This window comes from Mustelus asterias, chromosome 11, assembly GCF_964213995.1.
Source record: "Mustelus asterias chromosome 11, sMusAst1.hap1.1, whole genome shotgun sequence".
NCBI lineage: Eukaryota > Metazoa > Chordata > Chondrichthyes > Carcharhiniformes > Triakidae > Mustelus > Mustelus asterias.
The window spans coordinates 46,399,049-46,412,010 of record NC_135811.1 but is presented as its reverse complement, the minus strand read 5'-3'; the positions used below and the strand labels follow the sequence as shown (position 1 = coordinate 46,412,010).

Here is a 12,962-nt window from a genome sequence, read left to right as displayed (position 1 = left end):
TAATAATCTGTCTTCTTGTTTTTGCACCAAAGTGGATAAACTCACATTTATCCAAATTATACTGCATCTGCCATGCATTTGCCCACTCACTCAACTTGTCCAAGTTACACTGAAGCATCTCTGCATCCTCCATCAACTCATTCTTCCACCCTGCTTTGTGTCATCTGCAAATTTGGAGATAATACATTTAGTTCCCTCATCTAAATCATTAATATACATTGTGAATAGCTGGGGTCTGGCACTGATCCCTGCAGGACCCCACTAGTCACTGCCTACCACTTGAAAAAAGACCTATTTGTTCCTACTCTGTTTCCTGTCTGCCAACCAGATTTCTACCTATCTCAATACACTACCCCAATCCTATGCATTTTCATTTTACACACTAATCTCTTGTGTAAGACCTTGTCAAAAGCCTTCTGAAAGTCCAAATAAGCCACTTATCTACTGTCCCTCATCTAATAGTTACAACCTTGAAGAGTTGCAGTTGATTTGTCAAGCATGATTTTCCTTTTGTAAATCCATGCTGATTCTGTTCAGTTCTGCCTCTGTTTTCTAAGTGCTCTGCTATTAAATCTATTACAATGAACTCTAGCATTTTACCCACTGCTGACATCAGGCTGATTTTCACTTTGTAGAGTGAAAACAGGGAATTATAGACCAGTCAGCCTGATGTCAGTAGTGGGGAAAATCACCCTACTGACATCAGGGTGATTTTCCCCACTATTGACATCAGGCTGACTGGTCTATAATTCCCTGTTTTCGCTCTACCTCCCTTTTTAAACAGTGGGATTACATTAGCTACCTTCCAATGGGTAGGAACTGTCCCAGAGTCTATAAAACCTTTGAAGTTGACCACCAATGCGACCACTATTCCCAGGGCCACTTACTTTAGTGTGAAATGTTGATTATCCGGCCTTGGAGATTCACTGGTCTTCAATCTACCAATTTCCCCAACACCATTTTTCTATTAATACTGATTTCCATCGGTTCCTCCCTCCTACTAAACCCAGTGTTCACCAACATTGCTGGTGCATTATTTGTATCCTCCTTGTGAAGACAAAATCAAAGAATGTATTTAGTTAGTCAGCCATTTCTTTGTTTCCCATTATAAATTCCCCTGTTTCTAACTCGAAGGGACCCATATTTGTCTTCACCAATCTTTTTCTCTTCACATACATATTGGCTATATACATATAGTCAGTTTTTATGTTCCCCATAGGCTTACTCTTGTAGTCTACTTTCCCCATCTTAATCAATCTTTTTATCTTCCTTTGCTGAATTCTAAACTGCTCCCGATCCTCAGGTCTGCTGTTTTTTTCCGGACAATTTGTATGCCTCTCCGTTTAATTACCTGGCTTGACACACATAACCTCACCGACTGGGCTGATTAGGTGGAAAGCACAGGGATTCCCCAGTGTCTCTGATCTGATTGGTTAATGAGATTTCCCAATAGGCAAAATTACAAAGGAAAGGAGTGAGAGGAAAAGACACTTAGTAGAACTGGACTTTCCATCTTCCTTTACTTTTTTTTAAAAAAAAGTAAAGTTCAGTGTATATTAGTATGTCTTTGAACGTTAGTTGCAATTTGCCTAAGGCATGGATGGTTGTGATTAAAACCACACTGTTCTAATCCAAGTGTGGTGCCAAGGAGTTAAATCTGAGGGATTTCTCAATGGTTTTTCCCTGCAAATGACTGGAAAACTGATTGAGCCTGAACATCCAACTCCCAGCATCGATTGACAGGGTCAGCTTCACTCAGGCAGATTCCTGAAATCCCCGCATACAAGGTAAAAGAGACTGTGTTCCTTGTTATAGATCTTAGCGGAGATGTGCTTCACAGACAAGGGGCTGTCAATTCATTTCTTGATACCTAATGCAATGAATAATGCCAGAAAGAAAACGCAAAATTGCATTTATAGTAAACTGGCATGACCCACTAAATCAGACACTGTTGGTAACTAATAAATGAAATTGCAATCTTGTAAGGTTTTAGCTGAAAGGCATAGGGTGGAATTTTATCAGAAAAATGTTAAATGTCCAGCTAGCGTGAAAATGGGAGTTGAAGATCCGTTTTTTGGGCGAGTTTTTACGCCCAACCTGGTGCACATTGTGCATGAAAAAATGGGCTAGATCGTTTCTAGCTACTACAGGCAGTGGGCAGGGCTTAATTCCAGCCAGCAGCAGAGGAAGCTATTGCACATGTAACAGACCTCTGTGTCTGCACTTGTACAATAGCAACAGCAGAGGCCCGAGAGAGAGCGCTGTCAGGACTCGGCTGCCGGAGCCAGCCCGAACTGACCCCCCCCCCCCACCCCGTCCTCTCCCCCTTTCACCTCCCTCCCCCACCGATCGGAGCTACAGAGTGGCAGCAGGCCCCCCCAACTCATCCCACCGATCTGAGCTGCAGAGCAGCAGCAAGCCCCACTCCTTCCCTCACCCCACCGATAGGAGCTGCAGAGTGGCAGCAGGTCCCTCCTCCCTCCCCGATCTAGCCATCCCAGTCGGGCCCTGCCCCCATATCCCCCACCCCCTCCGGACCCCGACCCCATATGCCCCACCCCATAGGCCCCTCCCTGGCACTGCCCAATGGGCATTGTCAAGGTGCCAGGCTGGCACTGCCCAAGGGGCACCTCTCCTTGCCCTGGGCCTCCCTGGAGGCCTCAATGGCCGGTTCTACCAACGAGGGCAACACAACTATTCCCTGTTCACGGAGAGCAGGTGTTTTCCTCACTAGACAGAGTCTCTCCTGGCAAGGCCATAAATACAAATGAGTCCAGACGATTCAGCACCAGACTCGCTAATAACATGGAAATGAACATCTAAATAAATTATTCAGCTTTTTGCCATAAATAGGCGAGAGGCTGACCTCACCAAAAACCTGGTTCTGGTAAGATCGCGAGAGCTGAGAAATCAGGCGCGATCCTGATTTCTTGGCTCTCACGCAATTTTGGAGATGGGACACAGGGTGACCATGTCCCTTATATGTGATTGGTCACAGACAATCACCCGACAATGCGGCGAACCATGTGAGCAATCGATTCAGACGAAAAAAAGTGGGTTTGCCATGGAATTGTTTGTCTCACTGAAATGTTACTGGAAAGGTTGGGAACCATTACCTTAGATTTCTCTCCCGAGTTACATTCGCACCTTCAATCTCAACAATGAATATAATTTCCCACTTGTTAATCCAACCTAATAAAGCTATATTCTTCCAGTCTGTCCCATTACATTCAACTTCAGTCCCCACCCAGTTTGTTTATCAGTGAATTTCAACAACTTTCTTTTTGGGATCATTATGAGCAACAGCTTCAATGATGACCCAAGAGACCCCACTGGTCAACACTGTTTGTTCACCTTCAAGTACAATTATTTTTAGCTTTCTCTAATTTAGCCAATTTTGGATCCACCGCAGAAGCTTCCATCAATCCAGACCTGCATACCTTGTGAGCAATTCTCCTATGCGACAGTCCTTCCCTTCCGTCACTGGATGCCATCAACTATATTTCAGGCTCAAATCTATAGTGGCCAATGCTATCTTTACACCTCTTTCATCACTAACTCATCTTGGCAGCTCTGTTTAGATCATCCTTAAAATAGCCTTTCAAACACGAGCCCGTGAGGCAATCAAGGAGGTACCTGAAAGTCAGACTTCCATTCACTTGCTATCATAGAGGGAAAGACTCATTGAGATTCTGGGGACAGAGGGAGAGCTTTAAATGAAAGTAAACAACTTGGGCTGAATTTTCCCATTTTGAGGCTAAGTGCTCAAGCCGGTGGGAAAATGAGAGTGTTTCCCACTGGCAGCTTCTTTCAGATGGGCGAATCCTCAGACCCACCACTCAGCCCCACTTCCCCCTTAGACCCACTACTCAATCCTCCTTCAGGCTACACGCCCTGGCAGTACCAACAGTGCATTGCTCCTTGGCACTGACACCCTGGCCTGACGCCTTGCGACCCGGGTGGGGAGGGGAGGAACACGCAGAGAGGTTGGTCCATTAGCTATTTGCTCCTTTGCTGTGGTCAGGCTGCAGAGGAAGGATCCCTCAGGGGTCCTGGGGGCAAGGGGTTGACCTCACCATTCTCCCTGGCAGACCTGAAGATCATCCCTGGCACAATGATTTCTCAGTAAGAAGTTTAACAACACCAGGTTAAAGTCCAACAAGTTTATTTGGTAGCAAAAGCCACAAGCTTTCGGAGCCTTAAGCTCCTTCCTCAGGTGAGTGGGAATTCTGTTCACAAACAGGGCATATAAAGACACAAACTCAATTTACAGAATAATGGTTGGAATGCGAATACTTACAGCTACCACTGCAGGGAAGTCCATTGTCAACTTGTCCGACTACACACTTCAACCAGAAATCGAAGTTCTCAGCCGAGGGCTTAATTTTTGCCCCACCACCAAAATAGACCCCAAATAGACCACCAAAATCAGTCTCGCAGCAGACACAGAGGAATTCATCAGGCGAATGAGACTGCAGGAGTTCTTCCACAAACCCCAAGAGGCCAACAGCGAACACAATGAGACAGCCAATGAACCGGAACAGCCGACAGAGAGATCCGCAGTGCATCCGAAGAGGAAAGAGTCGAATTGGACTCCTCCGGAAGGCCGCTGCCCTCGACTTGACATGTATGCCCAAGCCATCAGGAGGTGCGTCAACACCAAATTCATCAGCCGCACTCACAAGACAGCCCCGAACATCACCCAAGCACAACGCAACGCCATCTGCGCTCTCAAGACCAATCGCAACATTGTCATCAAATCAGCAGACAAAGGAGGGGCCATTGTCATACTGAACGGAACGCATTACTGCAAAGAAGTATACCGACAACTAAACAACGAGGAACACTACAGGCGGCTACCCGCAGATCCGACCAAAAAACACACCCGTCAACTCAACACCCTGATCAAGACCATTGATCTGGACCTTCAGAGCACCCTCCGTGCTCTCATCCCACGTACTCCCCGCGTTGGAGATCTCTACTGCCTCCCGAAGATACACAAGGCAAACACACCCGGCCGTCCCATTGTATCGGGCAATGGGACCCTGTGCGAGAACCTCTCCAGCTCTGTCGAGGGCATCCTGAAACCCATTCTACAAAGAACCCCCAGCTTTTGTCGCGACACTACGCACTTCCTACAGAAACTCGGCACACATGGAGCAGTTGAACCAGGAGCACTCCTCGTCACAATGGATGTCTCGGCACTCTACACCAGCATCCCCCACAATGATGGCATTGCTGCAACGGCCTCAGTGCTCAGTGCCGACAACTGCCAGTTTCCAGATGCAATTTTACAACTCATCCGCTTCATCCTGGACCACAATGTCTTCACCTTCAACAACCAGTTCTTCATCCAGACACACAGAACAGCCATGGGGACCAAATTCGCACCTCAATATGCCAAACATCTTCATGCACAGGTTCGAACAAGACTTCTTCACCGCACAGGACCTTCAACCGATGCTATACACTAGATACATCGATGACATTTTCTTCCTTTGGACTCATAGACAAATCACTGAAACAACTATATGATGACATCAACAAGTTCCATCCCACCAGCAGACTCACCATGGACTACGCTCCGGAATCGGTTGCATTCTTGGACACACGCATCTCCATTAAGGAGGGTCACCTCAGCACCTCACTATACCAAAGATGTGCGGGTTAGGTTGATTGGCCATGCTTAAATTGCCCCTTAGTGTCCTGAGATGTGTAGGTTAGAGGGATTAGTGGCTAAGATATGGGGGTAGGGCCTGGGTGGGATTGTGGTCGGTGCAGACTCGATGGGCCGAATGGCCTCTTTCTGTACTGTAGAGTTTCTATGATTTATACCGCAAGTCCACGATGCTCCACTTCTCCAGCTTCCACCCTAAACACGTTAAAGAAGGCATCCCCTACGGACAAGCCCTCCGTATACACAGGATCTGCTCGGATGAGGAGGATCGCAACAGACACCTCCAGACGCTGAAAGATGCCCTCATAAGAACAGGATATGGCACTCGACTCATCGATCGACAGTTCCGACGCGCCACAGCGAAAAACCGCACCGACCTCCTCAGAAGACAAACATGGGACACGATGGACAGAGTACCCTTCGTCATCCAGTACTTTCCCGGAGCAGAGAAGCTACGGCATCTCCTCCAGAGCCTTCAACATGTCATTGATGAAGACGAACATCTTGCCAAGGCCAACCCCACACCCCCACTTCTTGCCTTCAAACAACCGCACAACCTCAGACAGACCATTGTCCGCAGCAAACTACCCAGCCTTCAGGAGAACAGTGACTACGACACCACACAACCCTGCCACAGCAACCTCTGCAAGACGTGCCAGATCATCGACACAGATGCCATCATCTCACGTGAGAACACCATCCACCAGGTACATGGTACATACACTTGCAACTCGGCCAACGTTGTCTACCTGATACACTGCAGGAAAGGATGTCCCGAGGCATGGTACATTGGGGAAACCATGCAGACGCTGCGACAACGGATGAATGAACACCGCTCGACAATCACCAGGCAAGACTGTTCTCTTCCTGTTGGGGAGCACTTCAGCGGTCACGGGCATTCGGCCTCTGATATTCGGGTAAGCGTTCTCCAAGGCGGCCTTCACGACACACAACGGTGCAGAGTCGCTGAGCAGAAACTGATAGCCAAGTTCCGCACACATGAGGACGGCCTCAACCGGGATAATGGGTTCATGTCACACTATCTGTAATCCCCACAGCTTGCCTGGACTTGGAGTCTCACTGGCTGTCCTGTCTGGAGACAATACACATCTCTTTAACCTGTCTTAATGCTCTCTCCACTCACATTGTTTGTACGCTTAAGGCTTGATTAGCTGTAAGTATTCGCATTCCAACCATTATTCTGTAAATTGAGTTTGTGCCCTGTTTGTGAATAGAATTCCCACTCACCTGAGGAAGGAGCTTAAGGCTCCGAAAGCTTGTGGCCTTTGCTACCAAATAAACCTGTTGGACTTCTTACTGTGTTTACCCCAATCCAACGCCGGCATCTCCACACAATGATTTCAGGCAGCCCTGAAAAGCATTCCTGCCTGTCAGCAGTGAAAATTCTTACGTTACCAGGTCACTTTAATCTCCGTGCCACCGATCACCTGGCAGCCTTTTAAATCACAGCAGCACTCCATTCTGCAGCAGATATGTCCCTTTCTCTCTGTCAGAAGCTGCAGATGAGAGCAGACCCCTTTGAGGTTCCCTGACAGAGAGGAGATGTCAATTTCACCTGGGGGAGGGGGATGTGGTTCTATTCTGCACATTCAGCCCAATGTATGCACACAGATTTGATTTGAATTTGCTGAGGCTTCCCAGCAAGCTGAATTCTTTGAAACACTCTCAATTCCAATAGAACCCTTCGATCTCTGACAAATTCAACATGCAGTGCTTCAAAAAGATTCCACTGACGGCTCAATGGATTTCTATCATCCTCCAGCCACCTGTGTTGATGTTCATTTCCTTTCACACTTGAATGGATCTCAAGTACCTAATTGATCCTGACCGCAATGTTGACAGAGTCTAAGCCCAATTGACAGCCTGTGGTTTCTTCAAAAGGAGGCTGCGTGGTGAGTCTGAGGGAGAAGGGGGCTGAGGCATTCGGGCTGGGATACCCTAATGCCTGCATGGTGTGTTTGGATGGGGTGGGGGGGGGGGGGGGGGGGGGGGGGTGACCCGTGATTTAAGTGGTGATGGGAGAAATGGGGCAGGGTGGGAGGGGCCCCTCTTTTCTGAGGGGTTTGTGGTGCTCCCCTAGACCCTCGAGTTCCAGCACACATGTCCCCATTTGGGGATAGCACACGTAAAGCCGGCTGGTGCCATTTGTGCTGGCGGACCAGGTGAATGGCCTGTCAAACCTGCTACTTACATTTAAATGAGCAGGTTTACATAATTAATCGGGTTCTAGGCAGGAACCCAATTGGGGCCTCCGGGGTGGGTGAATCCCGAGAGCCCTCACACCAGTCAGGAATCCTGATTTTTGGCCGACAGCCTATTCATCCCTCCCCCGCCCCAGGATTGGGATTCCCGTTGGCCGTCGGAAGAAGTCAGAGAATCAGACGCCTCGTATTAAATTTATGGGCCTTGCCTCGTGCGGTGCCTTCGTGGTTGAAGTTACTGGTCAATTATGTGTGCTGCCTCTTGGTCAAATAATATTGTAACATTTATTATACTGAGTGTACTTATACATAATAAATGTTGATCGCATTACAAGTTTACTAGAGCCAATGCTGGTGGTGGAGGGGTGGGGAGAGAGAGAGAGAGCGAGTACTTTATTTACCACCAGGACATGTCACATATCTAATGTAATCCCAGTCATGTTTATGTCATACAAATATTCTTTCATGTCCATTCACATCAACAATTTTTGGTGCTTCTACAAACCCATTAAGCTCTTTAATTCTGTTCCATTTTTCTTCCCATGGTCCCTTTAAAGCCATGTGTCCTGCCTACCCCTATCACCAAGATCACACCACCTTTCATTGCTCTCTTCTTGGTGGATTTTTACAGCCTTCAAATCACGCTACTCCTCCTACTTTCCCTCTCTTCTGCGTCGATCCTAGGCTGAAATCCCTTTTGAATAAGCTCACAGCTTTCCTCTGGACCGCTGAAGGATGCCAGAAGAGGCCCATTGAGGCATTCAGAGGCACCTACATTCAATTAGTAACCCCATGTGCTTCATCCTTTTTCTCTCTTGCCCAACTTTCCTACTGTTGGAGGCCAACATTACCAACCTCCTTCCCACCCTGCCCATCCTACTTACTGGTACCCCTTTAGACTTAACAATCACCGCTCCTCCTCTGTATTTCTTCTGAACTAGCCCTTTTGCTATCCATCAGAAAATTCTGCTGCTTCACTCAATCCCTCTTATCTGGTCAACCAAGCAAATCCCAGATCTGTTCCATCACAGACCTCCTCCTTCCAACTCATTGCCTACTTCCATCCCTACTTCAGCCTATCCACAACTAAAACGCTCATCCATGTCTGTGTCCGTTCTAGAGCCAACTATGATGTCTTGCCTGATCTCACATCCTTTACACTCTATATACAAGTCCAGTTCATACAAAAAACTCTGATGATGTATATATTCTATTCAACAGAAAGTGCTGCTCACCCATCAACAACTTGCACTTACACAGTGTATTTGACATAGGACATCACCACTGCCTTCATTAACTCATACTGGCCCCATTTCCCCCACAATGTTTTAATTCCCATCCTTTTCTTTGATAAAACCCCTCGATACCTTGTCACGCATCATTTTCCCAGGTCGGAGGTGACGATCACGAGGGGTCACGGGCTCAAGCTGAGAGGGGCGAAGTATAACTCAGACATCAGAGGGACGTTTTTTACACAGAGGGTGGTGGGGGCCTGGAATGCGCTGCCAAGTAGGGTGGTGGAGGCAGGCACGCTGACATCGTTTAAGACTTACCTGGATAGTCACATGAGCAGCCTGGGAATGGAGGGATACAAACGATTGATCTAGTTGGACCAAGGAGCGGCACAGGCTTGGAGGGCCGAAGGGCCTGTTTTCTGTGCTGTACTGTTCTTTGTTCTTTGTTCTTTATCTCTGTAAAATCCTCCAGTTCTACAACCACAATATCACAAACCCTCCCCAGCCATACACTAAACCAGTTTGGTCTCTTGTGCATCGCCCCACTAGAGGCAGCTGTGCCATTGGCCACCTCAGCCTTATGCTCTGGAATTCCGTCCTGGATGTCAGCCAACAGTCAGCTGGTAGCATTTACAGCTCTGAATCAACAGTTTGTGGGTTCAAGTCACAATCTGCAATTTATAATGTAATTTCATTTTTCCAAAAATGTTTCCTGTCCTCCACCTCATATTAAGCCCACCCTAAAACCAACTTCTTTGTCCAAGTTTTTACTAAACCCTATTTTCAGATTACATTTCCGTCAAACCGTAGGAGATTAATGCAAATTGCTCAGCAGGTATACGAAAACTTGCTTTTCCATTCAGTGACTGACAGTCTGCCAAACATTCTGACAGATGTCCTCAAGAAGCCTTTCGACTTTAGAGAAGGGTCCCTCCTCTTCTCTTCCCCCACACCCCCAACCCAACCCAACCCAACCCCCATCCCCAGATGGAAAGGTACAAAAACAGAGTTATGGATTGTGGGGCAATTGTTTGCTCCCAGTGGAGAATCACTCTCAAAAGGGAGAGAGTGCAGTGAGTGTGATTTGGGTTCCCTTCAAATGCAGCAACCTACAGGAGCATTTTAATGTTGGTGCGTTGCTTTACAGCCCTTTGGCTCAGATCAAGTCCAAGATGGGGTGCAATGCATGTTTTCATCAGCTTGGATCTTGTCTGTCTCTCTTGTGGGGGTCCATGAATTGGATTCAATTTGAATTAGTGCTTGGAGCACGCAAGAAGATGGATTCAAGTTTTGCCCCGTCAATTCTGCCAATCGGCTTTGTAACTTTAAGAATGGGGCGAAAGTTTCAAGAAAGTTGGTGACATTACACACGAGTTCTGCTGAACACCGGCAAACCCCCACAACAGGCTGGTAACCCAATTCCCAGTGATTCTAGGCGCATCATGAAATTCATGAGTGATTGCGAAAACCCAATTACACATTTTGCCTAGTCACTGTGTGAGATGTGAGAAGTTAACATCCTTTAAACTGCGTATTGGTCCCCGTGTTAAAACAGAACATATACAAAGATTCAATCTAAAAGATTTAACAAAATAGGGGGAAGGGATAATGTTTGAAGAGAGGAAACAGTACCTGGCGGGCTCCCCTGCTGAGCTGACTCTTCCACACTCTGAGACTGACAGCAGGTAAAGTAGAGGCATTTTCTCGCTGCTGCTCGGTGCCGAGTGCCGGTGGTCCCGTTACACTCGGGACCATCGGGCTTCTCGAGGGCATGCAGCTCAATGTCGGGTCCCGACCCCTCCACGACCACGTTATCCTTCTCCTCGCCCTCCCCCTGCTCCTCGAGGCGGTGGTTAACGCTCATTTCAGACGGCGCGCAGCTTCATTCCCTCCTTGCTGCTGACACGCCGGGCTCTGCCTGAGTGAGCCTGTCCTCCCTGCCCAACAGCTGGAGCAGCCCCACGCGCCCGCCGCACGCGCCTTCAACCGTTAGGCTCGAGGGAGGGCGCGCGGGGCGGGGCAGCACCACAAAATGGCTGCTCAGCAGGGGAGCCCGCCAGGCTGCTGGTGACCGGGCGATGAGGCTGGCAGCAAGCCAGGCCCATGCACGGAGCAAGAAACAAGAGGAAATTGTTCTTCAGCTCGTCTGTACCCTAGCTCATAGGACAGTTCCATCTACATGTGGTGGGATTTGAACTTGGAATCCCAGAGCATTGCCCACAGCATGGTTTACCATCTACTAAATGTTTTTTTTCAGCTCACTTATGCCTGCCCACAGGACAGTTCCATCTACATGTGGTGGGATTCGAACCTGGAATCCCGGAACGTTGCCCTAGGTTCAGTGGATTACCCATATAGGGAGCAAGAAACAAGAGGAAATTGTTCTTCAGCTCATCTGTACCAGCCCACAGGACAGTTCCATCTACATGTGGTGGGATTCGAACCTGGAATCCCGGAACGTTGTCCTAGGTTCAGTGAAGCAAGAAATAAGAGGAATTTGTCCTTCAGCTCACCCATGCCTGCGCACAGGACGGCTTACCATCTACTAAATGTTTTTTCTTTCACTCATGGTTTACCATCTGCAGGTGGTGGGATTCAACCCTGGAATCCCAGACTGTTGCCCCTAGGTTCAGTGGATTGCCCATACATGGAGCAAGAACAAGAGAAAATGTTTTTTTCATCTCAACCATGCCTGTCCATAGGACGGTTTACCATCTACTTGTGGTGGGATTCGAACTTGGAACCCTTAGGTTCAGTGGCCACAGGAGTTTCTCCATGGATTTCTTTAGTAAAAGGTGAAAGATTATTCAATCTGAAGAAAATACCAGAACAAGAGGACGCTGCAAAAAAATACCCAAAAGTCCGCCAGCATCTAGTGAGGAGAGAGACAGATTCAACATTTCAAGCCCTCAGACTCTTGGTCAGAACCGAAATCCACAACTCCAGTCCTTGGAGGAAACGTAAATTGATTAGAGTAGAGAGAAACAAGATGCATTTTAAGTTAGTCACAGGTGCAGCAATTGGTTCTTTCTGATGCTGAACTGTGGTTGAAGAGATGTGGTTGTCGTTGACTAGGACAGCATTTTTGTTGCCCATCCTTAATTTCCCTTGAGAAGGTGGTGGTGTGCTTCCAGCTTGAACCACTGCAGTCAATCTGCTGTAGGTACACCCACGGCGCTGTTTGGGAGAGAGAGTTCCAGGATTTTGACTGAGTGACAGTGAAGGAACAGTGATATAGTTCCAAGTCAGGGTGGTATGTGTCTAGGAGGGGAACTTGCAGGCAATTGTATCCCATGCATCTGCTGCCCTTGTTCTTCCAGCTGGTAGAAGTTGCAGGTTTAGAAGATGCTGTTGAAGGAGTCTTGGTGAGTTGCTGCAGTCCATCTTGTAGATGGTACACTGTTTTGGTTGTGGAGGGAGTGGATGTTGGAGGTGGTGGATGGGATGCCAATCAAGTGGGCTGCTTTGTCCTGGATGGTGTCGAGTTCTCTAGTGTTGATGGGAACTGTGCTCATCCAGGCAAGGATAAAGTGTTCAGCTCTGAGGAAAGATGATCCTGACTCAAATCATTGGCTCTGTTCTCTCTCCACAGATACCTTCAAACCTGCTGAATTTCTCCAGCATTTTCTGTTTTTGTTTCAGATTCCAACATCCGCACTATTTTGCCTTTTATATAGAGAGTGTTCTATCACAGTCCTGACTTGAGCCTTGTAGATGATGGACAGGCTTTGGGGAATCAGGCGGTGAGTCACCACAGAATTCTCAGCCTCTGACCTGCTCTTGTAGCCACAGTATTTATTTGATCAAGTTCAGTTACTGGTCAATGGT

At 47.7% G+C, this 12,962-nt stretch overlaps 1 protein-coding gene across 3 annotated transcripts in view; it reads right to left on the bottom strand.

Annotated features, from left to right (window-relative positions):
* slc35g1 (solute carrier family 35 member G1) overlaps positions 1-11,153 on the bottom strand; it is a 49,821-nt gene extending 38,668 nt beyond the window's left edge. The window contains exons 1-2 of one of the 3 annotated variants that reach the window (XM_078223538.1): positions 10,767-11,067; positions 91-164 (exon numbers count right to left, since the gene is read on the bottom strand). In XM_078223538.1, coding sequence (XP_078079664.1) covers positions 91-133 — 43 coding nt within the window. In that variant the 5' untranslated portion in view covers positions 134-164; positions 10,767-11,067. Of the gene's footprint in view, positions 1-90; positions 165-10,766 lie in introns of all 3 variants that reach the window. The other 2 variants (XM_078223537.1, XM_078223536.1) reach the window with 2 other exon arrangements.
* Positions 11,154-12,962: the final 1,809 nt, after the last annotated feature.